The sequence below is a fragment of the Scyliorhinus canicula genome, chromosome 4 (genome assembly GCF_902713615.1).
Source record: "Scyliorhinus canicula chromosome 4, sScyCan1.1, whole genome shotgun sequence".
In the NCBI taxonomy this organism is placed as follows: Eukaryota; Metazoa; Chordata; class Chondrichthyes; order Carcharhiniformes; family Scyliorhinidae; genus Scyliorhinus; species Scyliorhinus canicula.
The window spans coordinates 7,599,555-7,626,652 of NC_052149.1; the positions used below are offsets into that span (position 1 = coordinate 7,599,555).

Sequence of the window (27,098 nt, forward strand, 5' to 3'; positions counted from 1 at the left end):
CTTTAATGCATTGGCCCTTTAAGACCGGGCTTGGAACCCTGGGGGACTCCGCCTCTGGCTCCGCCCCCAGGAAATGGTATATAAGGTGATGCTCACTGGGCAGCATGCTGTGACTACACTTCTCGGCAGCTGTCCGGTTCTCTGGTAATTAAAGCCTTTGAATTACCAATCTTCTCTCCTGTGTCGTAATTGAGGGTATCTCAGGAGGTCACATTACAATCAACATAACCAGTCTCCCAAGCCTCGACTATAGTGGTTAGCACTGTTGCTTCACAGCGCCAGGGTCCCAGGTTCGATTGGGTCACTGCCTGTGCGGAGTCTGCAGGTTCTCCCCGTGTCTGCGTGGGTTTCCTCCGGGTGCTCCGGTTTCCTCCCACAGTCCCAAAAAAGGCATGCTTGATCGGTGAATTGGACATTCTGAATTCTCCCTCTGTGTACCCGAACAGGCACCGGAGTGTGGCTTTGTTTGCTTTGTTCGGCCCCTCGTTCCGCACTGTAACCAATCACTGTTATGCCGATGTACCATTTGTCAATATACTCTGTCGATTATTCTTGTGTCTACGATGCACGCATTGTGTACGTTCCTCGGCCGCAGAAAAATACTTTTCACTGTACTTCGGCACTTGTGACAATAAATCAAATCAAACTAGGGGCTTTTCACAGTAACTTCAGTGCCGTGTTAATGTAAGCCTACTTGTGACACTAATAAAGATTATTATAACAAACAGAGGGCCATCAAAACTTAGTACACTTGCAGAGGCACGAAAGGTTGCCATCTCTCTCCTGAGGTGATCAATGGATTTTGACCAGAGGCACAGACAATGCTTGTTAGCCTACAACTGACTCAGTAATGGGCAACATCACAAGACCGAAGCTTCTAGCTTTTAGAAAGTTTTAAGGTTACATTTCTAGACTTGTAACTCAGTCTGCTTTTTGAATTCCAGTCTGAAAACATCAGCGCAGAGCTCCAGGCTAATCCACAGGTCTGGGTCCGCGAAGCCTGTTTTCTATGGAATAACCCTGCCCTCGCCCGCGGAGCAGCCCATGTCTCTGTGACAAACATAGAACATAGAACATTACAGCGCAGTACAGGCCCTTCAGCCCTCGATGTTTCGACGTCCTGTGAAATCCCTCTAAAGTGCCTCTACACTATTCCCTTATCGTCCATATGCCTATCCAGTGACCACTTAAATGCCCTTAAAGTTGGCGAGTCCACTACTGTTGCAGGCAGGGCATTCCACGCCCTTACTACTCTCTGAGTAAAGAACCTACCTCTGACATCTGTCCTATATCTATCTCCCCTCAATTTAAAGCTATGTCCCCTCGTGCTGGACATCACCATCCGAGGAAAAAGGCTCTCAATGTCCACCCTATCTAATCCTCTGATCATCTTGTATGCCTCAATTAAGTCACCTCTTAACCTTCTGTTCTCTAACGAAAACAGCCTCAAGTCCTTCAGCCTTTCCTCATATGATCTTCCCTCCATACCAGGCAACATCCTTGTACATCTCCTCTGTACCCTTTCCAATGCTTCCACATCCATCCCATAATGTGGCGACCAGAACTGCACGCAATACTCTAAATGTGGCCACACCAGAGTTTTGTACAACTGCAACATGACCTCATGGCTCCGAAACTCAATTCCTCTACCAATAAAAGCTAACACACCTTCTTAACAACCCTCTCAACCTGGGTGGCAACTTTCAGGGGTCTATGGCCATGGACACCGAGATCTCTCTGCTCGTCCACACTACCAAGAATCTTACCATTAGCCCAGTACTCTGTCTTTCTGTTATTCCTTCCAAAATGAATCACTTCACACTTTTCTGCATTAAACTCCATTTGTCAGCCCAGCTCTGCAGCTTATCCATGTCCCTCTGTAACTGGTAACATCCTTCTGCACTGTCCACAATTCTACCGACTTTAGTGCCATCTGCAAATTTACTCACCCATCCTTCTACACCCTCCTCCAGGTCATTTATAAAAATGACAAACAGCAGCGGCCCCAAAACAGATCCTTGTGGTACACCACTAGTAACTGGACACCAGTCAGAACATTTCCCATCAACCACCACCCTTTGTCTTCTTCCAGCTAGCCAATTTCTGATCCAAACTGCTAAATCACCCTGAATCCCATGCCTCCGTATTTTCTGCAATAGCCTACCGTGAGGAACCTTATCAAACGCTTTACTAAAATCCATATACACCACATCAACTGCTTAACCTCATCCACCTGCTATGTCACCTTCTCGAAGAACTCAATAAGGTTTGTGAGGCACGACCTACCCTTCACAAAACCATGTTGACTATCTCTAATCAAATTATTCGTTTCCAGATGATTATACATCCTATCTCTTCCAAGACTTTTCCCACAACAGAAGTAAGGCTCACTGGTCTATAGTTACCGGGGTTGTCTCTACCCACCTTCTTGAACAAGGGGACAACATTTGCTATCCTCCAGTCTTCTGGCACTATTCCTGGAGACAAAGATGACTTAAAGATCAAAGCCAAAGGCTCAGCAATCTCCTCCCTAGCTTCCCAGAGAATCCTGGGATAAATCCCATCCTGCCCAGGGGACTTATCTATTTTCACACTTTCCAGAATTGCTAACACCTCCTCCTTATGAACCTGAAGCCCTTCTAGTCTAGTAGCCTGTATCTCAGTATTCTCCTCGACAACTTTGTCTTTTTCCTGTGTGAATACTGACGAAAAATACTCATTTAGCACCTCTCCTATCTCCTCGGACTCCACGCACAACTTCCCACTACTGTCCTTGACTGGCCCTACTCTTACCTTAGTCATTCTTTTATTCCTGACATATCTATAGAAAGTTTTAGGGTTATCCTTGATCCTACCTGCCAAAGACTTCTCATGTCCTCGCTTGGCTCTTCTTAGCTCTCTCTTTAGATCCTTCCTAGCTAACTTGTAACTCTCAAGCGCCCTAACTGAACCATCACGTCTCATCTTTACATAAGCCTCTTTCTTCCTCTTGACAAGTGTTTCAACTACTTTAGTAACCCATGGTTCCCTCGCTCGACCACATCCTCCCTGCCTAACAGGTACATACTTATCAAGGACACGCAGTAGCTGTTCCTTGAACATGCTCCAGATTTCCATTGTGTCCATCCCCTGCATTTTTCCTCTCCAGCCGATGCATCCTAAGTCTTGCCTCATCTCATCATAATTGCCTTTCCCCCAGCTATAACCCTTGCCTTGCGGTATATACCTATCCCTTTCCATCGCTGAAGTAAACGTAACTGAATTGTGGTCACTATCACCAAAGTGCTCACCTACCTCCAAATCTAACACCTGTCCTGGTTCATTACCCAGTATCAAATCCAATGTGGCCTCGCCTCTTGTTGGCCTATCTACATACTGCATCAGGAAACCCTCCTGCACACATTGGACAAAAACGGACCCATCTAAAGTACTCGAACTATAGCGTTTCCAGTCAATATTTGGAAAGTTAAAGTCCCCCATAACAACTACCCTGTTACTCAACTTGCTGCCCAAATCTCTGTGACAAACCTCATCTTGCAGCCCAAGTCTCTGTGACAAACTTCACCTTCAAAGGAATTCTGCAAACCCCTGATTCCCCTCCTGAGCTGTAGCTCCTCTGTGAAAGACCCCTCACTGCAACTGTGACCTTCTAGACTCTGGCAACCATGTGAACTGACCTCATCTGTGTGGTGCTTTTTCTTTCAAGTTACTCATAGTTGTAAAAACCCCTCTGTCCTATCTTCTTATTGTGTGCGTGAATGAAGTTGTGACCATTCCCCGGGTTTGAATGTGTGAATAAACTACACTTCTGATTTAACCTCAATCACTTTAAAAATTGACCTCACCATGTTGGCGAAACACACCACAGCCATTTCATAAAAGTAGAACATCTCGTGCTTATGGACTGATGATAATAATAATAATCTTTATTGTCACAAGTAGACTTACATTAACACTGCTGTTATGGAAGGGGCGGTTTCAGAACCCCGAAATGTACCATGGAGTTCAACCAGCCTTTCCCTTGGATTGTTGCTTTTGAAGCACACGGCTTGTTCCCCAGGTGTGGCATGACAATTATGGATACGTGAATATTTAAACACAAAACAATGTTTATTCCATGAATTCAACTTAAACATTTTAAATAAACACTGGATCCCTTAACACCCCTTACTTCAAAGATAACCCCAAAAATAATACAACACTAAATAATCCCTCAAAATGTTCCTTCAAACCTCCAAAAGACTTAACACCTTTAAGCAGAAACACATCAGGTTAAAGACATTACTATTATGAGTTTAAATCACCCAAATGATTCAGAGATAGTCTTTCATGGCAGAGATCACAGCAGATCCAGCTTACTGCAAAACACAGACACACCCAAGCTCTTTTCTCAAAACTGGCTTTCTCCTTTCAGAGCAGCTCACAGCAAACCAGCCAGGCACTTTTCAGCTGCTCTCTCTCTCAAACTGAAACCAAAACACAGCAAAATAGCTGAGCTAAAAACCCAGCTCCACACACACTCTGACATCACTTCAGTAATATGAGCCGCTCCATTTCTTAAAGATACGTTTCTTAAACGTGCATTTCTTAAAAGTACTCTCACATGACACTGCAATGAGGTTACTGTGAAAATCCCCTAGTCGCCACATTCCGGCGTCTGTTCGGGTACACAGAGGGAGAATTCAGAATATCTAAATTACTTAACAGCATGTTTTTCGGGACTTGTGGGGGTAAACCGGAGCACCCGGAGGAAACCCACATAGACACGGGGAGAACGTGCAGACTCCACACAGACAGTGACCCAAGCCGGGAATTGAACCTGGGATCCTGGCGCTTTGAAGCAACGGTGCTAACCACTGTGCTACCGTGTTGCCTGCCGAGAAACTAAAGGTTTTGCCTCTTTCCCCTAACCTTAACGGTGAAAATGAAGACCATCAGATGGATGTTTCTCTGAAGATCCAAACCGATCGCAAATGACCGCTTCGAAAAATTAGGCAACACGAAATATCTTCTCCAACAACAGTCTAAGTTTGGGCGGGTTAAAATTTTCAATTGGCTGATTTTTCCCCAGTTGCAGTGGGCACCAGATGAAAATTTTCACCAGACCAACATTGGATTCTATTAAAATCCTAGTGAGAACACGCCTGTGGATTGTTTTCAGCCTATGTTTAAAAGAACAGAAGCTGTGAGTTGTGTGTCACGTTGGGACATTTACCAAATCACTGAGTAAATACGAGGCCATGTTTAATTCATCCATTAACAACCTGAGGCCAGACAAATGGAGCTACATAGATCTTTTAGTTACCCTTTACAATATGGTCTGTCAAATATGCAAACACTTTTCCATAATGTTTGTCAAACAAAAATACGTACCTGATGTGAAACATTGCGTTTCTTTTTACTTTGAAAGGGGTTGTCCGCGTTTACAAAGCAAATATGGTCAGCCGTCAAGAGCTGCAACTTAGCAATCATTTCCCAAACAATTCAGTTATAAATTCAGATCAAAGCTAACAGAAGTGGCACATGCTTAACTACCGTATCTGTTTACACATTCCGTACATTCCCCCTGCTTTGTTTTCGATACAAAACCATTCCTCTGGAAAAAGATGTTGATCATGATGTTCTTAATTAAACTCGGTGATATATTTTATGTTGCCCGCTCGCTTGCCAAAAGAAACAAGCCATAAGCGATATTGCATAGACTCGGGCTGTATTATGTCAAGGAGAGAAGGGGTGATCTATTTGGGATGTTAAAGATGATTCAAGGAATGGATATGGTAGCTAAAGAGAGAAACAGATCAAGGAAATTAACCATAAAATTTGATCTACGTCAATCAGGGGTTTCCATTTCCACCCAGCTCCACACCACCGCACCCCGCCACCAGCCTCAGTCCACTTTTGCTGAAACCTTCATCCATATCCTGGTTTCCTCTGGACGTCATTTGTCCATTGTTTTCTTGGACAGTTTTCCATTTACCAACCTCTGCAAATGTGATCACATCCAAACCACTGCTGTCATTTCCGAAAACAGAGCATGTCCCATTCAGCTGCCACCCTAGTGTTCACTGACCTACATTTTCTCTCAGTTAAGACTTAATTCCATTCAAAGAATTATCATCCTTCTTTCCACGACCTTCCATTGCCCCACCCCTCCCTCTCTCTGTAAACTGTTCCAGTCCTACACCTTCCCCTCTGTGGTAGTCACCACTAAGTAGTATCACATGTATTACGGTAAGGCCCGTATAGTAGAGGTACATGGGTAAATCCCTGCCTGCTGGCTCCGCCCAGTAGGCGGGGTATAAATGTGTGTGCTCGCCGGTGCTGCAGCCATTCTGGTTCCAGCAACAGGAGACACAACATCTTTGCTCAATAAAGCCTCGATTATTCCACTACTCTCGTCTTCGTGGTAATTGCTAGTGCATCACACTCCCTATCTCTGTAAACTCCTCCAGTCCTACAACCTTCCCCTCCCTATCGCTGTAAACTCCTCCAGTCCAACACCTCCCCCTCCCTCTCTCTGCAAACTCCTCCAGCCCTACAACCTTCCCCTCCCTATCTCTGTAAACTCCTCCAGCCCTACAACCTTCTCCCCCATCTCTGTAAACTCCTCCAGTCCTACAACCTTCCCCTCCCTATCTCTGTAAACTCTTCCAGCCCTACAACGTTCTCCCCCCATCTCTGTAAACTCCTCCAGCCCTACAACCTTCTCCCCCATCTCTGTAAACTCCTCCAGTCCAACACCTCCCCCTCCCTCTCTCTGTAAACTCCTCCAGCCCTACAACCTTCCCCTCCCTATCTCTGTAAACTCTTCCAGTCCTACAACCTTCCCCTCCCTGTCTCTGTAAACTCCTCCAGTCCTACAACCTTCCCCTCCCTCTCTCTGTAAACTCCTCCAGTCCAACACCTCCCCCTCCCTGTCTCTGTAAACTCCTCCAGTCCTACAACCTTCCCCTCCCTATCTCTGTAAACTCTTCCAGCCCTACAACCTTCCCCTCCCTATCTCTGTAAACTCCTCCAGTCCTACAACCTTCCCCTCCCTATCTCTGTAAACTCCTCCAGCCCTACAACCTTCCCCTCCCTATCTCTGTAAACTCCTCCAGCCCTACAACCTTCCCCTCCCTATCTCTGTAAACTCCTCCAGCCCTACAACCTTCCCCTCCCTGTCTCTGTAAACTCCTCCAGTCCTACAACCTTCCCCTCCCTCTCTCTGTAAACTCCTCCAGTCCAACACCTCCCCCTCCCTGTCTCTGTAAACTCCTCCAGTCCTACAACCTTCCCCTCCCTATCTCTGCAAACTCCTCCAGTCCCACAGCCTTCCCCTCCCTATCTCTGTAAACTCCTCCAGCCCTACAACCTTCCCCTCCCTCTCTCTGCAAACTCCTCCAGTCCCACAGCCTTCCCCTCCCTATCTCTGTAAACTCCTCCAGTCCCACAGCCTTCCCCTCCCTATCTCTGTAAACTCCTCCAGCCCTACAACCTTCCCCTCCCTATCTCTGTAAACTCCTCCAGTCCTACAACCTTCCCCTCCCTATCTCTGTAAACTCCTCCAGCCCTACAACCTTCCCCTCCCTATCTCTGTAAACTCCTCCAGCCCTACAACCTTCCCCTCCCTATCTCTGTAAACTCCTCCAGTCCTACAACCTTCCCCTCCCTATCTCTGTAAACTCCTCCAGTCCTACAACCTTCCCCTCCCTATCTCTGTAAGCTCCTCCAGTCCCACAACCTTCCTCTCCCTCTCTGTAAACTCCTCCAGCCCTACAACTTTCGAAAGTGATAACAGAACCTTCTTTAGGCAGCGGGTGGTTAGATTCTAGAATGTTCTGCCTGAGGGTGTGGTGGTGGTAGGTTAAACCGAAACATTCAAATGGGAATCGGACTGTTATCTGAAAAGGAAGACTGTGCAGGGTTAAGGAAGACTGTGCAGGGTTATGGAGTGGGGTGGGGGGGGGGGGGGGGGGGGGGGGGGGGGGGGGGGGGGGGGATGGCAGTAAGGGAATTGATCATTTGGAGAGCCAATGAAGTGCATGACCTCCTTCTGCACTGTGTAAGTTCCGTGATTCGCCGATCCTTCCCACTCGTGCATCTCGACATTTAGTGGATCCTCGTCAGGACGATGGCAGCTCTGGGATCTGGGGGCAGCACGGTAGCATGGTGGTTAGCATAAATGCTTCACAGCTCCAGGGTCCCAGGTTCGATTCCCGGCTGGGTCACTGTCTGTGTGGAGTCTGCACGTCCTCCCCCTGTGTGCATGGGTTTCCTCCGGGTGCTCCGGTTTCCTCCCACAGTCCAAAGATGTGCGGGTTAGGTGGATTGGCCATGCTAAATTGCCCGTAGTGTCCTAATAAAAGTAAGGTTAAGGGGGGGTTGTTGGGTTACGGGTATAAGGTGGATACGTGGGTTTGAGTAGGGTCATCATGGCTCGGCACAACATCGAGGGCCGAAGGGCCTGTTCTGTGCTGTACTGTTCTATGTTCTATGTTCTATGTGATGTGATCCACTTGGGCGCACCCCGAGTTTGGGGGCCGCTCTGACGGTCTCTGGAGTGGCTCCCCCTTCTCCTGGTCCAGTCTGGATCTGGAGAAGAGTTGAAACTGCGCTGTCGAAGTTAGTCTATTTCTCCTTAGCACTGGCATTCCCAGATTATCGTTTTCTGACTCTGAAATTTTGTTTCATAGCTACCCATATGCTGCCCATAACCAGAAGCACAAAGGGACTTGAGAGTCCTTGTTCACGATTCTCTTAAGGTTAGCGTGTAGGTTCAGTCGGTAGTTAGGTAGGCAAATGCAGGGCAGCACGGTGGTGCAGTGGGTTAGCACTGCGGCCTCACGGCGCTGAGGTCCCAAGTTCGATCCCGGCTCTGGGTCACTGTCCGTGCGGAGTTTGCACATTCTCCCCGTGTTTGTGTGGGTTTCGCCCCCACAACCCAAAGATGTGCCGGGTAGGTAGATTGGCCACGCTAAATTGCCCCTTAATTGGAAAAAATGAATTGGGTACTCTAAATGTTTTTTTAAAAAGGAAGGCAAATGCAATGTTAGCATTCGTGTCGAGAGGGCTAGAATGCAAGACCATGAATGTCCTGAGGCTGTAAAGGCTCTGGTCGGACTCCATTTGGAGCATTGTGAGCTGTTTTGGGCCCCGTATCTAAGGAAGGATGTGCTGGCCTTGGAAAGGGTCCAGAGGAGGTTCACAAGAATGATCCCTGGAATGAAGAACTTGTCGTATGAAGAACGGTTGAGGACTCTGGGTCTGTACTCGTTGGAGTTTAGAAGGATGAAGGGGGATCTTATTTGAACTTACAGGATACTGCAAGGTCTGGATAGAGTGGACGTGGAGAGGATGATTCGACAAGTGAGAAAAACTAGAACAAGAGGACACAATCTCAGACTAAAGGGATGATCCTTTAAAACAGAGATGAGGAGGGATTTCTTCAGCCAGAGGGTGGTGAATCTGTGGAACTCTTTGCCGCAGAAGGCTGTGGAGGCCAAATCACTGAGTGTCTTTGAGACAGAGATAGATCGGTTCTTGATTAATGAGGGGATCAGGGGTTATGGGGAGAAGGCAGGAGAATGGGGAGATAAAAGTAATAGCCATGATTGAATGGCGGAGCAGACTTGATGGGCCGAGTGGCCTAATTCCGCTCCTATGCTTTATGGACTTTTGGGTGCAGACGCGTCACTTATCCACGGCAGGAGCAAGGTGGGGGATTCTGTCCCTGAATTATCCAGTCTTTTTTGCTCCATATTCTGTGATAATTATTGGCTTGTGCTGTGCCTGCTGTACAATGACACCTCTTGCTACCTTTCTGATTTTGTTTGTTGCAAATTCTTTGTAAAAAAATTGAAAATCCTGAAAAACAAAAGAAGGGTGGCAGCTCGAACAATGCACGCCCCCTGCCCCCTGCACTAAATGTCAGTCAGGGTTATATGTTCGGCTCTCTGCACACACAAACTGCTGGCTCAAGAGTCAGGACTGCTGCCAGCAGAGTCCTAATTTACAGTTTTGACCTTGGGCAGCTTGTCTCCGCACCACTAGAAACGCAGGCGGGTCAAACCCCCAAAAAGTCTTGTGCTCCGATAAAAAAAACTTGAAGAGTCGCAAATCTGCCACAGTCTGCACAGATTCCGTCAAAAAATTCATTTTTAAATTGGAAAAGGAGGGGTAAGTCACTGCAAAAATCACAGGAAAACAATGTCATCGACTTCCATTCTAAAGAGGGCGGAACCCTCCGGCCTCCCAGTCGCTAGTTTCACTGGCGGCGGTATTCTCTGCTCCCACCGCGTCCATCGGAATTCGCATTGAAGCCACACCAGGCCGCCGGACTGGGACGCCAGTGGGACCGGATAATCCCGCCGGAGTCTTTCGGACAGGATTTGCTTTCACGGGAACTTTTACATCACCCAGGACATTTGCACCTTAATCCCAATTCTCAGGGGCATCCAGGAGTTAATACAATGTAGCTACTGTAGCATATAATACAATGCAGAAAGCCAGTTTGGGCACAGGAAGATCCCACTATAGTAATGAAATGAATGGCCAGCTAATCCAGAAACAAAATACTGCAGGTACTGGAAACCAGAAATAAGAATTGAAGATGCTGGGCTTTCCTGGCAGGATCTGTGGAGAAAGGAACAGAGTTAATGGGTGAGATTTTCCTGCCTGCGGGACCAGAATATCCCACCAGCAGGAACGTCCGGAAAATTTCAGCCAGCGTTTCCGGTCGATGGCATTTGTTCACATCGTATCCCCTTCTAGGCTATAAGAGCCACCAAAGAGGCCTGGGCACAACAAACAAAGGAAATATGTAGCGAGGCAATAAGGTTTAGGAAGGTATTTCTAAAAGGCTCTGTCACCGATAGTAGAGCAAAGGGGTGAGTGAGGAAAGTTGCAGTAAAATCTAGGCAATATCCCGATTAATGTGTCATATGTAATCTGTTCATAGAATCCCTGTAGTGCAGAAGGAGCCCATCTATTCCAGACCCTTCCATCAGGCAGAAGATACAGAAGTCTGAAGACCCACGCATTCAGACATAGGAACAGCTTCTTCCCCACAGCTTGGAGAGTTGGGCAGAGAAATGGCAGATGGAGTTCAATCCAGGCAAATGCGAGGTGATGCATTTTGAAAGATCAAATTCAAGAGCGGACTATATGGTCAATGGAAGGGTCGTGGGGAAAATTGATGTACAGAGAGATCTGGGAGTTCAGGTCCATTATACCCTGAAGGTGGCAACGCAGGTCGATAGAGTGGTCAAGAAGGCATACAGCATGCTTGCCTTCATCGGACGGGGTATTGAGTACAAGAGTCGGCAGGTCATGTTACAGTTGTATAGGACTTTGGTTAGGCCACATTTAGAATACTGCGTGCAGTTCTGGTCGCCACATTACCAGAAGGATGTGGATGCTTTAGAGAGGGTGCAGAGGAGGTTCACCAGGATGTTGCCTGGTATGGAGGGTGCTAGCTATGAAGAAAGGTTGAGTAGATTAGGATTGTTTTCATTGGAAAGACGGAGGTTGAGGGGGGACCTGATTGAGGTCTACAAAATTATGAGAGGTATGGACAGGGTGGATAGCAACAAGCTTTTTACAAGAGTGGGGGTGTCAATTACAAGGGGTCATGATTTCAAAGTGAGAGGAGGAAAGTTTAAGGGAGATATGCGTGGAAAGTTTTTTACGCAGAGGGTGGTGGGTGCCTGGAACGCTTTACCAGCGGAGGTGGTAGAGGTGGGCACGATGGCATCATTTAAGAGGCATCTAGACAGGTATATGAACGGGCGGAGAACAGAGGGAAGTAGACCTTGGAAAATAGGAGACAGGTTTAGATAAAGGATCTGGATCGGCGCAGGCTGGGAGGGCCGAAGGGCCTGTTCCTGTGCTGTAATTTTCTTTGTTCTTTGTTCTTTGTACTAGACTCCTCAACAACTCTCCCTTGGATTGATCTGTTCCCTCCAAGAACACTATTCACGATGCCCCAAGCTACTTTTGCTCAGTATTCGCTTTGTTTGTTCCGCACTGTAACCAATCACTATTTGTCAATCTACCATTTGTCAATGTACTCTGTCGATTATTCTTTTGTCTACTGTGAACATTCCCTTGGCCGCAGAAAAACACTTTTCACTGTATTTTGGTACATGTGACAATAAATCAATCAATCACCGACCCTCTGAATGAACACCCCACCCAGGTCCACTCACCCACCACCCAGCCCCATCCCCATAACCTAATCTGAACATCCCTAGGCACTAAGGGGTAATTAGCATGGCCAATCCACCCAACCTGCACATCTTTGGACTGTGGGAGGAAATCGGAGCACCCGGAGGAAACTCACGCAGACGCGGGGATAAACGTACAAACTCCACACAGTCATCCCAAGGCCAGAATTAAACCTGGGTCGCTGGCATCGTGAGGCAGCAGTGCTAACCACTGAGTCCCCCCCCCCCCCCCCCCCCCGCCTGCCCTTAGTACTTAGAAAATAAATAACTTCTTCAGTATGATATCTTTAATTTCCTGCGACTGTTACCTTAAATAACGTTCCAAAAGTCATGTGTTAAATGGCTTTGTCATTCACCTTCTCCCCAAAGACATAAATTCTAAATGCCTCCACTTCTAATTCCAGTCTCCCAGGGTGTTGCAATTCCTGGGTAATTTTCCATTGAAGAGCAACAGAGGTGGAAGGATCAGGAGTTGAAAGTAGCAAACGGTGGGTGATACACAGAATGACCAGACTCGCTGACAATCGCACAACATTCTAGGCGTTGTTATCGGTTACCTTATTCAATCTACTCCGCTGACCGAGACAACTCCACAAAACATCACAAACCTATGCCCTGTGCTTTGTGGAAAGGCACAATGTCACTACAGACATTTCAAACAAACAATATGTTACTGACTCAATTACTTGCGTGCTAGCTTAGCATTTTTAGTATCGTAAATAAATCTTGTGGTGTGCAAGACTTATTTACGGTACTAAGCTTTCCATCTTCATCACCCGCCAAAAAATAAATAAAAGCGTTAAGAAATAGGATCGGGAGTGGACCTTATGACTTTCCCAGTCTGCTCCGCCTGCTATTCAATCCCCACTCGCTCCCCACACACCTTGATTCACCAAGTGACCAATTATCTGTCGGTCTGAAATATATTCGACAATGGAGCACCCACAACCCTCAGAGGGAGGGAGAGAATTTCAAAGATTCGCAACCCTTTGAGTGAAGAAGTTGCTCCTTATCTCAGTCCTAAACAATTGACCCCTTACCCTGCGACCGTACCCCACCCCTGCATTTTAGATACCCCAGCCAGAAATTCCCCAGCCAGGCAATGAAAAAATGTTTCCCTTCCTATTAGGTTTACTGGCAACAGTGACTATATGTCAGAAGTTGTGATTATACTCTTGTTTAACCAGGGGATGAAAGGGTATCAGGGTTGGGCAAGAATGTGGGGGTTTATTGAATTTATTGAATGGCTTAACGGGCTCCAGGGGCCTACTGCTAATATGTTTATCCTGAGGGTGTGAAAACAAAGAACAAAGAACAAAGAAAAGTACAGCACAGGAACAGGTCCTTCGGCCCTCCAAGCCTGTGCCGACCATGCTGCCCGACTAAACTACAATCTTCTACACTTTCAGGGTCCATATCCCTCTATTCCCATCCTATTCATGTATTTGTCAAGATGCCCCTTAAACGTCACTATCGTCCCTGCTTCCACCACCTCCTCCGGCAGAGAGTTCCAGGCACCCACTACCCTCTGTGTAAAAAACTTGCCTCGTACATCCCCTCTAAACCTTGCCCCTCGCACCTTAAACTTATGCCCCCTAGTAATTGACCCCTCTACCCTGGGAAAAACCTCTGACTATCCACTCTGTCTATGCACCTCATAATTTTGTAGACCTCTATCAGGTCGCCCCTCAACCTCCGTCGTTCCAGTAAGCACAAACCGAGTTTATTCAACCGCTCCTCATAGCTAACGCCCTCCATACCAGGCAACATCCTGGAAAATCTCTTCTGCACCCTCTCTAAAGCCTCCATATCGTTCTGGTAGTTTGGCAACCAGAATTGAACACTACACTCCAAGTGTGGCCTAACTAAGGTTCCATACAGCTGCAACATGACTTGCCAATTCTTATATTCAATGCCCCGGCCAATGAAGGCAAGCATGCTGTATGCCTTCTTGACTACCTTCTCCACCAGTGTTGCCCCTTTCAGTGACCTAGTGTACAGCTAGATCTCTCTGACTTTCAATACTCTTGAGGGTTCTACCATTGACTGTATATTCCATACCTGCATTAGACCATCCAAAATGCATTACCTCACATTTGTCCGGATTAAACTCCATCTGCCATCTCTCCGCCCAAGTCTCCAAACAACCTATCCTGGGATTTTTCCGGATTGTGTAGAAAAAAACTGCTATATAAATGCAAGTTTTTCTCTCTCATATGTTTTACTGATTGATCAATAGTTTTTTTTCTAATCTAACTTGCACGTGAACACTTTAAATTTTAACTGGGTTGCTGAAAATGGATTCCTTTTGCTTATAATTTTTTTTATTCGTTCATGGGACTGTGCCAGTTTATTGCCCATCCCTAATTGCCCTTGAGGGAACAGTTAAGAGTCAACCTCATTGCTTGGGGTCTGGAGTCACATATAGGTCAGACCGGGTAGGGTGGCAGATTTCCTTCCCTAAAGGATAATGATGAACCAGATGGGTTTTTAATGACAATCGGCAATGGTTTCATGGTCATCGCTCGACTTTTAATTCCAGATTTTTACTGAATTCAAATTTCACCATCTGCAGTGGCAGGATTTGAACCTGGGACTGCAGAGCACTACTCTGGGTCTCTGGATTATTAGTCCAGTAACAATACCACAATGCCATCACCTCCCCTCACATCTTGCTGATAATCCTCTGGAAGATGTTCATTTCAACTAAAGCATCAACTCATCTAAGAAACATTCAGGCCTGCTGCACGGATTGATACAATCACGAATTGTAACTGTATTTTTTTTATCGTCATCTATGTCTAATCCTTGTGTGTGTGAGTCGGGGGAGGAAGACATCACCTTTTAAACATCCAGCGCAAATGTGTGATCATAAATAACCTTTTTTTTAAAAAGTCAGACAAAAAAAATCTAGCTACAGGGATTTTTAATATTGGGACAATCACCCCGAAGGCAATAAAACACACACATCCTCATTGATCAGAGGCATAAAAGGGAAGAAATTTCCCCTCACCTCAGTCCTAAAAGGTTTACCCCTTATCCTCAAACTATGACCCCTATTTCAGGACTCCTCCACCATCAGGAATGTTCTTTCTGAATCTACCCAGTTTAATCCTGTTATAATTTTATACGTTCCAATGAGTTTACCTCTCACTCTTCTAAACTCCAATGAATATAATCCTAACAGACTTAGTCTCTCCTCATATGACAGTCCCGCCATCCCAGGAATCAGCCTGGTAAACCTTCGCTGCCCTCCCTCCATAGCAAGAACATCCTTCCTCAGATAAGGACACCAAAACTACACACAATACTCCAGGTGTGGCCTCACCAATGCCCTATACAATTGTTGTAAAACATTCCTATTCCTACACGCTAATCCTCTCGCTATGAAGGCCAACATATCATTGACCTTCTTTACTGCCTGCTGTACCTGCAGGCTTAATCTCAGCAAGCACTATATTCAGCAAGCACTATCATAAAGGCACTATATGAATATAAGTTGTTGTTGACTATTAAGTTGGTTAGCTGTAGCCAAGTAGACGTATAACAAAGAAATTTGCATTATATATATATATTCCAGTTTTACCGCCCTACATCGCTTTAAGAAAATTTATCACAAACTCCTCATGAGCACTATCTCATTTTTCTTCCTGTGTCATTACGAATGCCCTGATCTGAATGCTGTCTTCAAATCTTAATCCTTAAAAGCTTTGGATGATTTGGTCAGTGGCAGAACTCTCATCTCAGAAACAAAAGGTAATGTGTTTAGATCCCGACACCTCAGTGCAGTAGTAAGAGTCCTGTATTGCTACAGGTGCCATCTTATGGGTGAGACATTCAGCCTAGTCCCATCTGGCAACCAGAGATATGAATGACCTTGTAGCAATATTCAAAGAAGGGAAAGGGAATTATCTCTGTGACCAATGCTGATATATCATAGAATCATCAAATCCCGACAATGCCATCCGGCCCACCCTCTGCACCCACCCTCTGAAAGAGCATCCCACCCAGACCCACACCCCCGCCCTATTCTTGTAACTCCACCCAACTTGAACATCTCTGGATACTAAGGGACAATATAGCATGGCCACACCTTTGGACCTGTGGGCAGAAACTGGAGTACCCGGAGACACGGGGAGAATGTTCAAACTCCACACAGTCACCCAGGGTTGGAATTGAGCCTGGGTCCCTGGCGCTGTGGGGCTGCAGTGCTAACCACTGTGCACCATGCCGCCCCATCGACAGTACCTTCCGTCAACAGTGACTGCACTCCAAATGTAGCTCATTGGCTGTGTAGCACCTTGGGATATTCCTAAAAAAAATGCAGTTTGTCCCTCGTAATGGTCTCTCCCATTTTCCTCTCGTCCACATTTTACAGATTCACAGAACTGTTACAGCGAAGGAGGCCATTCAGCCCATTATATCTATGCCAGCTCTCCAATGATCAATACAGCGAGTCTGATAACCGCCAACCATCACCCCCCCCCCCCCTCCCGCCGCGTGGCCTGCGCCCTGCACACTCTTCCTTTCTCGATAACAATCCAATTCCCTGTAGAAAGTCCTGATTGAACCTCCATTCACCACACTCTTGAGCTGCTTTCACTTTACACCTTTCAATTTCGGAACTGATCTACTTCCCTATTATGTCTCTAAAAACTTTTCCTGACCTCCTTGACCTTTGTATTTCATCCTCAGTTCTATTATTAGAGGGACAGTAACTACCTCTGTCTACTGGCAGCTTGGCAGCAGCCTTAGTAGCTGTTGTGTTATGCTTCTTCATGTAGCATAAGCTGCTTCCTTGATGTATACGCTGACAAAGGAAGGGTCAGACTTGGAGATAGGTTTAACACATTTATTGAACAGTTAACAATTCTCCTACTTGAGTTCGACTCTCCTGCTGATCTTGCCATAGTAACTCAATCTAACTAACCAGTCTGCTCTAAGCCATGCAGTGGGTGTGATGCTTCCTGATCTGCCCGTCTCTCTGAGTGTTGTCTATGGAAAGAGAAAGAGCGTGTGTGTCCTGTCCTTTTGTATGGGTACCCCCTTGTGGTAATGTCACCTCTGGGTGTGCCTTGACTGCCCATTGGTTGTCTCCTATCTTACTGACCTATTGGTTGAGTGTCTGTGTGTCATAATGTCTCTGGTGTGCCCTCTAGTGTTTATTTAGTCCCAGTGTATTTACATTAACCCCTTGTGTACCTACAGTGATGCATATCACCACAGTAGCAACCTTGCCTCTGGGTTCAAAGGCATTGGTTTCAACGTTTACTTTAGGACTTGTCTCAACTGGCACACCAAATATTTACTGCGGTATCGAGGGAGCACTGCACTGCCTGACCTGTTCTTCAGGTGAAAGCAAAGTCATCCTGTCTGCCTTTCATGTGGATGTTAAAACTCCCATTGTGTTAGCACTGTTCACTGACTGGTCTCAATATTATTAAACAAAAGGTTACACAAACACTGGAAAGGATGTCAAAGAATTTGCACGGATAATACCAGAACTGCGAGGATATACTTAGCAGTACTTTGCTGCATCCCCCACGGCTGGTCCGGTAAACCCCAGTCATAGGGAAGTTGCTACTTGTGAGCAAGTTTGAAACCAAAGAATCATAAATGTAAGAGAATCGCCAATGGGCAATTTAGAAAAAGATCTTTATCTATAAAATGGCAGGAATGTGGAACACGCTACCACAGGACGTTGTTGGGGGAAACTGCATAGTACAAGGGGAAACTAAATAAAGACCAGATAAATTGATCGAGTCAGATGTAGGGGATGATAGCAGGCTCATATACTGCATTAATGGTTGCCTTGTAATCTCAGTAGCACTCTGCCCTCTAAATCATAAGGTTCTGGGTTCAGGTTAGGTGGACTGGCCATGCTAAATTTTCCCTTAGTGTCCAAAGGGCTAGTTGGGGTTACTGGGTTATGGGGAGAGGGTGGCCCTTTCGGAGGGTCAGCACGGCCTCGATGGGCCGAACGGCCTACTTCTGCACTGTAGGGATTCTATGAAAAATCTCAGGGCACTATTTCAATTTGATCAAGTGTCTTAGCCAAGACTGATTCCTCAGTCAACTTCACAAAATCTGAAGACCTGGATAGCACCCCATTGCTGTCTGTGGGAGATTGCTGATTGGCTGCTGGGCTTAATTGGCTGTCTGTCTCCTGTGATGGCGAAACTAAAAGGCACTATACCAAGGCAATTTTTTTTAAACTTAATGCAGCGTGGATTTCTCATAATTTAAAGTGGCCCACTGCAACTAAAATATTAACTGCTGCACATGAAATGCTGGTGAACAATGGGTGTTTTGTTTGTATATAAAACAGGCACATAAATAAAACAGGCACTGGACCCCACCACTGGCGGAATGAAGCAAAGATAAGATACAGGCTTGAAAGGAAGTTCTGTATCCTGTGGCAGAACCAATACAGAGCTTTTGAAATCTTCTCACTTGTTGCAATTTGGGAAATGTAACATTTTTTGTTTAGTCCTACACCAACCACATCATCCCCCACCCTCGACCACTTCTGTGAAGGGGTTGCCTTCATTTATTTTGCAGTTCCATCTCCCTTTTCAAGGTCTTGGTGTACATTTCAGAATTGCCTGAAGTCCTCCTAACTTTTGCTACAAGTCCTCGGCAGCACCGGGCACTCCCAACAAACCACCACAGATGTTGCCAAAGTGTTTTCTTTTTCCCTTTCCTGCCCTTGTCAGATGTTAGGAAGATGACACAACGCTGTCCATGCACTGACTCACCCCAGCACTCGGAGTTCTGCGGCGTCCTGCCGATCTCATGGTTCCCAAGTGTTAAGAAACCTGGAAATCCCCAGGGATTATTCCCACAGCGGGGTCAGGAACAGCAGGTCCCGTTCTCCCTGCCTCTTGCCCTCTCCTGGAGGTGAATCTCACTCGGAACTTTATACCTCAGGGTTCTGACAAGAGCTGCTACTTTGTGAGTTATGGATGAGAGTCTCGCCCAGTTACAGTGTAACATTGGTGTGATTGACAGATAACTCTGACCATTCAGAGGGCTGCATGACTGAAGTCCCGCCCAGCCAGAGTGTAACATTTATTATGTGGAGATGCCGGCGATGGACTGGGGTGAGCACAGTAAGAAGTCTGACAACACCAGGTTAAAGTCCAACAGGTTGTCTCAAACACGAGCTTTCAGAGCGCTGAGGAAGGGGCAGTGCCCCGAAAGCTAGTGTTTGAAACAAACCTGTTGGACTTTAACCTGGTAACATTTATTGAGAAGCGGCTCTCACCATTCAGAGAGCCTGGTTGATTGGAGTTTTGCAGTTTTTATTTTAAATATATTTCTAATTCTCCTTTTTCACATTTTCTCCCAGATTTACACCCAACAATAAACAATAATCAGTAACGAATGCAATGTCAATCCCCATATCAATAACAATGATCCCATCCTCCCACCAACCCCCCCCCCCCCCCCCCCCCCAAACAGCAGCCCACATGTTAACATAAACAAATGATAAAAAGGAATCAGGAAATACCCATGGCCGCCATTAACACATACAGTCCCGCGCCCCCAACCCTCCCAGCCCCCTACCCCCCTAAAGTTCGATGTGATCCAATTCTCGAAAGTGTATAATGAATAATGCCCATTATTGTAAAACCCCTCCATCCTTCCCCTCAGTTCAAATTTAACCTTTTCAAGCGTCAAGAATTCCAGCAGGTCCCCTCGCTACACCAGGGCACAGGGTGGAGCGGTGGATCCCCACCCTAACAGGATCCGCCTTCGGGCGATCAACGAGGCGAAGGCTACAACATCTGCCTCCGCGCCCGCTTCCAATCTCGCTGGTCCGACACACCGAATATGGCCTCCCGAGTGACCAGGTCAGGTTTCATGTCCACCACTTTAGAGATTACCCTAAATACCTCCTACCAGTGGACAGGACCAAAACATATGAATGTGGTTGGCAGGGCCCCCCAACAACGTTCACACACATCTTCCACTCCCTCAAAGAGACGGCTCATCCTCGCCGTTATAAGCTGCGCTCTATACACCACCTTCAGCTGTATCAGCCCCAACCTCGCACACGAGGTGGAGGCGTTCACCCTCTGGAGCACCTCACACTAGAACCCCTCCTCCATACCCTCTCCCAACTCTTCCTCCCACTTTACCTTGATCCCTTCTAGCGACGCCTTCTCCTCCTCCAAAATAGCCCCGTAAACCGCCAACATTACCCCTTCTCCAGTCCTCCTGTCGTCAGCACCTCCTCCAGCAATGTGGAAGTCAGTTCTACCGGGAAGCTCTCTATCTCCTTTCTGGCAAAGCCTCAAACCTGCATTTATCTAAATATTTCCCCCCGCTCCAGCCCATACTTCGCTCCCAGCTCCTTCAATCCCGCAAACCGGCCCCCAAGAAACAAATCTTTTAGTGTCCTAATTCCTTTCTCCTCCCATCTCTGAAAATTTCCATCCCACCTCCCTGGCTCAAATCTGTGGTTCCCCCGAATCGGCATTTCCCTTGACCCTGCCCCCAACCCGAAGTGTTGGCGAAACTGCCTCCAAATTCTCAATGAAGCTACTGTTACCGGAGTATCTCCCCGGGGCCGTCAGGAGCGGCGCTGTCGCTAGTGCCTTCAATCCCGACCCCTTACCCATACTCTCCTCCATTCTGACCCACTGGGAGTCAGCCTCTCTGACCCAGCTCCGTACCTTCTCCACATTCGCCGCCCAGTAATAATACACCAGGTTCGGAAGACCCAAACTCCCTGCCTGCCTTCCTCTCTGTAGCAGCACCTTTCTAATTCTGGCCACTTTCCCTCCCCATGTGAACGAGGTAATCATCCCTTCAATCTCTCTAAAAAATACCTTTGGCAGGAAAATCAGCGGGCATTGAAAAACAAACAGGAATCGCAGCAGCACATTCATTTTAACCACCTGTACCCGACCTGCCAGTGACAGAGGGAGACCTTCCCACCTTGCCAGATCAGCTTTCACTCTCCCCACCAAACTCAAAATGTTGTACATACAGAGCCCCCCACCAATCTCGAGCAACCTGCACCCCCAGGTATCTAAAGTGAGTCCCTGCCCTACGGAATGGCAGCACTCCCCCCCCACTCATGCCCCCACCCCCAGCCGAGACACCACAAAATACTCACTCTTGTCTCGATTTAATTTGTACCCCGGAAAAGACCCAAACATCCGCAGCAGCTCCAGTATTCCCCCTATTGATACATTCGGTTCCGACACCGAGTTTTGCACAGTTAGTGCAACATTGGTATGATTGGGTGGCAAGGTGGCACAGTGTTTAGCAGTGCTAACTCACAGCGCCAGGGACCTGGGTGCAATGCCAACCTTGGGTAGCTGCGTGGAATTTGCACGTTCTCCCCGTTTCTGCGTGGGTTTCCTCCGGGCATTCCGGTTTCCTGCCACAGTCCAAAGATTGGCCATGATAAATTGTCCCTTAGTGTCCAAAGGTTAGGTGGGGGAGTGGGTCTAGGTAGGGTCCTCTTTTAGAGGGTCGGTGTAGACTCAATGGGCCAAATGGCCTCCTTCTGCACTGTCAGGATTCGATGATTCTCTGAATGAGAAGTGACTCTCACCATTCAGAGGGCTGCTAGATTGAAGTCCTGCCCAGTTAGAGTGTTAATGTCAGCATTGATCAACAGCTAAATCAACCTGGGTCATCAAGAAATCCAATAGGAAATTCAGGAAAAGCTCCTTTAGCCGGAAAGTGCTGGTAATGTGCAACTTGTCTACACAGGGAGTATTTGAAGTGAACAGTGTCAAGACATTTCAGGGGAAGTAAGGCAACAGGAGAAGGGAATAGAGGGTTAAGATGGTATATTTGGATGAGGAAGGATGAGAGGAAGCTCAACTGGGGCATAAACACAAACATAGACTGAGTGGGCAGAATGGCCTGTTTTTGAGGCACCTATTACAAAGGTGATTGATGCAGGTAGGGTAGTGGATGAGATTCACACGGTATAACAAGTTACCAATGTCACTCTGTTCCCATTGTATATACGTACCGATATTGTAAGTGCAGCTGCACTACTTGACCACCAGGGGGAGTAGCTCTGGGAGTACTCGAGAGTTTGTACTGGGCTCCCCCCTTTGCTCCACCCAGAACTCCTCCCCCTGGAGCTGCTGTATAAAGGTCCGTGCCACAGAGGCAGCCGGCCAGTTCATCGAAAGTTCAACGGCTAACAGGCTGGCTCTGTTGTAAGTATATTAAAACCGCTATTCTAATCCTACAAGCACGTGTCCGTAGAATTGATGGTTCCATCAATTTAATATACTTACGAAACAGTCGAAGTAAATCATGGAAGCAGCCCTCAAGCCCGGACGCCTAGAACTCAACCCGCAGGATGCAGGGGCTAAAGAAATTTTCTCCCACTGGCTGAGATGTTTTAAGGTCTACCTGGCAGAAACCAGCACCGCCGGAACAGCGGGGGAACAGAAACTCAGCCTACTGCACGCGAGGGTAAGCCACAGAATCTCCACACAGCTAAACCCGGCCGATTCTTACACCTCAGCGCTGGCTATGTTGGACAAAATATACGTTAGGCCCATTAACCAGGTTTATGCACGCCACGTGTTTACGACTCGCCATCAGCGGCCTACAGAAACGCTAGCCGAATTTGTACGTGAACTGAACAATCTCTCTAATGACTGTAATTATCAGGCCGTTACCGCGGCCGAACATAGGGAGCTTGCTGTGCGGGATGTTTTTGTAGCGGGCCTTAGATCAAACTATGTGCACCAAAGGCTGCTGGAAAAGGGGGCCCAAGACTTAGACACTACTGTGGAGGCTGCTACCACTATGGAAGTCTCCTTCCGCAGCCTCACCTCGTTTCCCACGGACCCCACAACCTCATCGTGGGCCCCTGACCAACAACTCCCCCAGGCCTGTGCCGCATGGGCCCCCAGCTACTGCACTGCCAAAGCCAGTTACTCTGCGGCCCCAGCCAGTCACTCTGCTGCCCCAGCCAGCTACTCAGCTGCCCCAGCTGCCTGCCATTTCTGTGGACAAAGCCAGCACCCGCGGCAGCACTGCCCAGCCCGATCCGCGACCTGCAGTAGCTGCGGGAAGAAAGGCCACTATGCCAGAGTGTGCCTCGCGAAAAGGGCCCCGGTTTCTAACTCCCCAGTAGAGAGAACAAATCGCTCCCAGCACCAGCGGGCCCGTGGGGCTCAAAACGCTGTGGCCTATGCCCCGACTCCGCCCCCTCCCGCCACGTGCGATTCATGGGGGCCGCCATCTTGGCAAACACCCACCATGCGGCCGGCCACGTGCGATTCATGGGGGCCGCCATCTTGGACGCCATCTTCCTCGCCGCTCACCACGTGCAATCCACGGGCCCCATCTGCGTCTCCATCCTCGGATAGCTCATCAGAAGACTACGACTTCCCCGGGCACTCATCACGCGGCCCGCATCTCAGCGCAGCGATCCTGAATCACGCTCGTCAGAACGTACCGGCATCTACTCGACCGGACGCCCACTCGGAAGACTACGACTTCCCCAGGCACTCATCACGCGGCCCGCAACTCAACGCGGTCACCCTAGATCAGGGGTGGGGAAACTACGGCCCCAAAGGTCTTTATGCGGCCCACCAAGATCAAGTCATTCAAAAAATAATTGATTTTTAAAAAAAATTTTAAATTTTAAGGTTAATTGGGGGGGCTGTTGGGTTGCTGGTATAGGGTGGATACGTTGACTTGAGTAGGGTGATCATTGCTCGGCACAACATGTGTTTCATGTGAAGTTTCTACTTTAAAATATTAATTAATAAAAATTAATTCCTTTTTTTTCTTTAAACTGAGTTACTTTGTTTTTCAAATAAATGTGTTTCATGTAAAGTTTCTACTTTAAAATATTAATTAATAAAAATTAATTGCATTTTTTTCCTTTAAAAACCTTTTATTTTGGCTATTTTAAATATTAATTATTTTACTTAATATACTATGCAGCCCTTTAAAATTGTGAATTTCTGAATGTGGCCCTTGCACGGAAAAGTTTGCCCACCCCTGCCCTAGATCAATCCCGCCCCAAGCACCTACGAAGTTCGATGGCGGAGGTCCAGATCAACGGGTACCGCACGCAATGCCTCTTTGACTCCGGGAGCACCGAGAGCTTTATACACCCAGAGCTGGTAAGACGCTGTTCGCTTCCTATTTTTCCTGTGAGCCAAACTATCGCCCTCGCTTCGGGCTCCCACTCAGTCCAAATCCAAGGACGCACCATCGCTACGCTCACAATTCGAGGCGCTAGTTATTCGAAATTTAAACTTTATGGCCTGCCCGAACTCTGCGCGCCACTCTTATTAGGCCTGGATTTCCAGTGCAACCTCAAGAGCCTCACCCTCAGCTTCGGCGGGCCCCTGCCCCCACTCACTATCTGCAGCCTAGCCACGCTGCGCATCTCCCCCCCTCCTCTCTTCACCAATCTCACTCCAGATTGCAAACCAGTAGCTACTCGCAGCAGGCGATACAGCCTACAGGAGAGCTCAGGTGGTGGTCGTCAAGACCGGGGAAAAATTTTGCATGGTCGTCGACTATAGTCAGACCATAAATCGCTTTACACTCCTAGACGCGTATCCCCTCCCCAGAATTGCAGACATGGTTAACCAGATCGCCCAATATCGGCTATTTTCCACGGTGGATCTGAAGTCTGCATACCACCAGCTCCCAATCCGCCCAGAGGACCGCCACTACACGGCGTTCGAGGCCGATGGTCACCTCTTCCATTTCCTCCGGGTTCCCTTCGGCGTCACTAACGGGGTTTCGGTGTTCCAACGAGCAATGGACCGAATGGTAGACCAGTACGGGCTGCGGGCCACGCTTCCGTATCTGGACAATGTTACCATCTGCGGCTATGACCAGCAGGATCACGATGCCAACCTCCAACGTTTTCTCCAAACGGCACAGAAATTAAACCTCACTTATAACAAGGGGAAATGCGTTTTCCGCACAAACAGACTGGCCATCCTCGGCTACGTCGTGGAGAACGGAGTCCTGGGCCCAGACCCGGACCGTATGCACCCTCTCTTAGAACTCCCCCTCCCTCATTGCCCCAAGGCCCTCAAACGGTGCTTGGGGTTCTTTTCATACTATGCTCAGTGGGTCCCCCAATATGCGGACAAAGCCCGCCCACTCTTTAAGGACACACGATTTCCCCTGTCTGCTGAGGCGCGCCAGGCCTTCAGCTGCATCAAGGAGGACATCGCCAAGGCTGTCATGCGGGCGGTGGATGAATCCACTCCCTTTCAGGTTGAGAGCGACGCCTCAGAGGTAGCTCTAGCAGCCACTTTAAATCAGGCAGGGAGGCACGTTGCATTTTTCTCCCGTACCCTCTCCGCTTCAGAACTCCGACACTCCTCAGTTGAGAAGGAAACACAAGCAATCGTGGAGGCTGTTCGTCACTGGAGGCACTACCTCGCAGGTAGGAGGTTCACCCTCATCACCGACCAACGATCGGTTGCCTTTATGTTTGACAACTCGCAAAGGGGCAAAATAAAAACGATAAAATCCTTTGGTGGAGGATCGAACTCTCCACCTATAGTTGCGATATTAAATATCGACCGGGGAAGCTCAATGGGCCCTCAGATGCCCTCTCCCGCGGGACATGCGCCAGCGCGCAGATCAGCCTTCTGAAAGCCATCCACGTTGATCTCTGCAATCCAGGGGTCACCCGGCTCGCCCACTACATCAGAGCCCGAAACTTGCCTTTCTCCAACGAGGAGGTAAAAGCGGTCACCAGGGACTGCCCGATCTGTGCAGAGTGCAAACCGCACTTCTATAGACCAGACAGGGCCCACCTGGTCAAGGCTTCTAGGCCCTTTGAACGCCTTGCGATCGATTTCAAAGGGCCACTCCCCTCCACTAACAAGAACATTTATTTCCTCAACATCATAGACGAGTTCTCCCGATTCCCTTTTGCCATCCCATGCCCCGACATGACCTCCCACACAGTCATTAGGGCCCTGCATAGTGTCTTCACCCTGTTTGGTTTCCCTAGCTACGTGCACAGCGACCGGGGTTCGTCCTTTATGAGCGATGAGCTTTGTCAGTACCTGCTCGACAAGGGCATCGCCTCGAGCAGGACTACCAGCTAGAACCCTAGGGGGAACGGGCAGGTGGAGAGGGAGAATGCGACGGTGGAAGACCGTCCTGCTGACCCTCCGGTCTAGAAAACTCCAAGTCTCCCATTGGCAGGCAGTCCTCCCAGACGCGCTCCATGCAATTAGATCCCTCCTCTGTACAGCGACCAATCAAACCCCTCACGAGCGGCTCTTCATTTTTTCTAGGGGCACTACCACGGGGGTCTCACTTCCGGCGTGGCTGAGGACACCAGGCCCGGTTCTCCTGAGGAAGCACGTCAGGGGGCACAAAACCGACCCCCTTGTTGAAAAGGTGCACCTCCTCCATTCCAACCCCCAGTACGCATTTGTGGGGTTCCCGGACAGTCGCCAGGTCACAGTATCCCTTCGGGACCTGGCACCCGCTGGATCCAGCCCCCCCTACCCCCACTGAAGAACCCCTTACCCCGTTCCCTATGCTGCCGCCCCCTCGCGCTCCCGATCCCGCAAGCTCGCCCCACCAGTTCCACGCGCCAGCACCAGCCCGCCCCCAGCGCCCCCAGTCTCTGGTCGAGCCAGTGGTGTATGAAGTTTGAATGAGACCCGCCCCGGAGTCTGCCATCGTACCCCAGCTCTCAACACCCACCCAGCCACCGCAAGAGGCTGCAACCCCGGTGCTCCGCAGATCGCAACGAACAATTCGTCCACCGGACAGACTAACTCTGTGAGCCACCACCCCTGCCGGACATGATTTTTTTCACAGGGGGTGAATGTGGTGAATGAGATTCACACGGTATTATAAGTTACCAATGTCACTCTGTTCCCATTGTATATACGTACC

The 27,098-nt window shown here is 48.2% G+C and overlaps 1 protein-coding gene across 2 annotated transcripts in view; it reads right to left on the bottom strand.

Moving 5' to 3' along the window:
- spata1 (spermatogenesis associated 1) overlaps nt 1–27,098 on the bottom strand; it is a 130,803-nt gene that overhangs the window by 56,714 nt on the left and 46,991 nt on the right. The window contains exon 1 of one of the 2 annotated variants that reach the window (XM_038793659.1): nt 18,965–19,129. The exons of the other annotated variant lie outside the window; for it this stretch is intronic. Coding sequence (XP_038649587.1) covers nt 18,965–19,003 — 39 coding nt within the window. The 5' untranslated portion in view covers nt 19,004–19,129. Of the gene's footprint in view, nt 1–18,964; nt 19,130–27,098 lie in introns of those variants that run through there. 2 annotated transcript variants of the gene reach the window in all.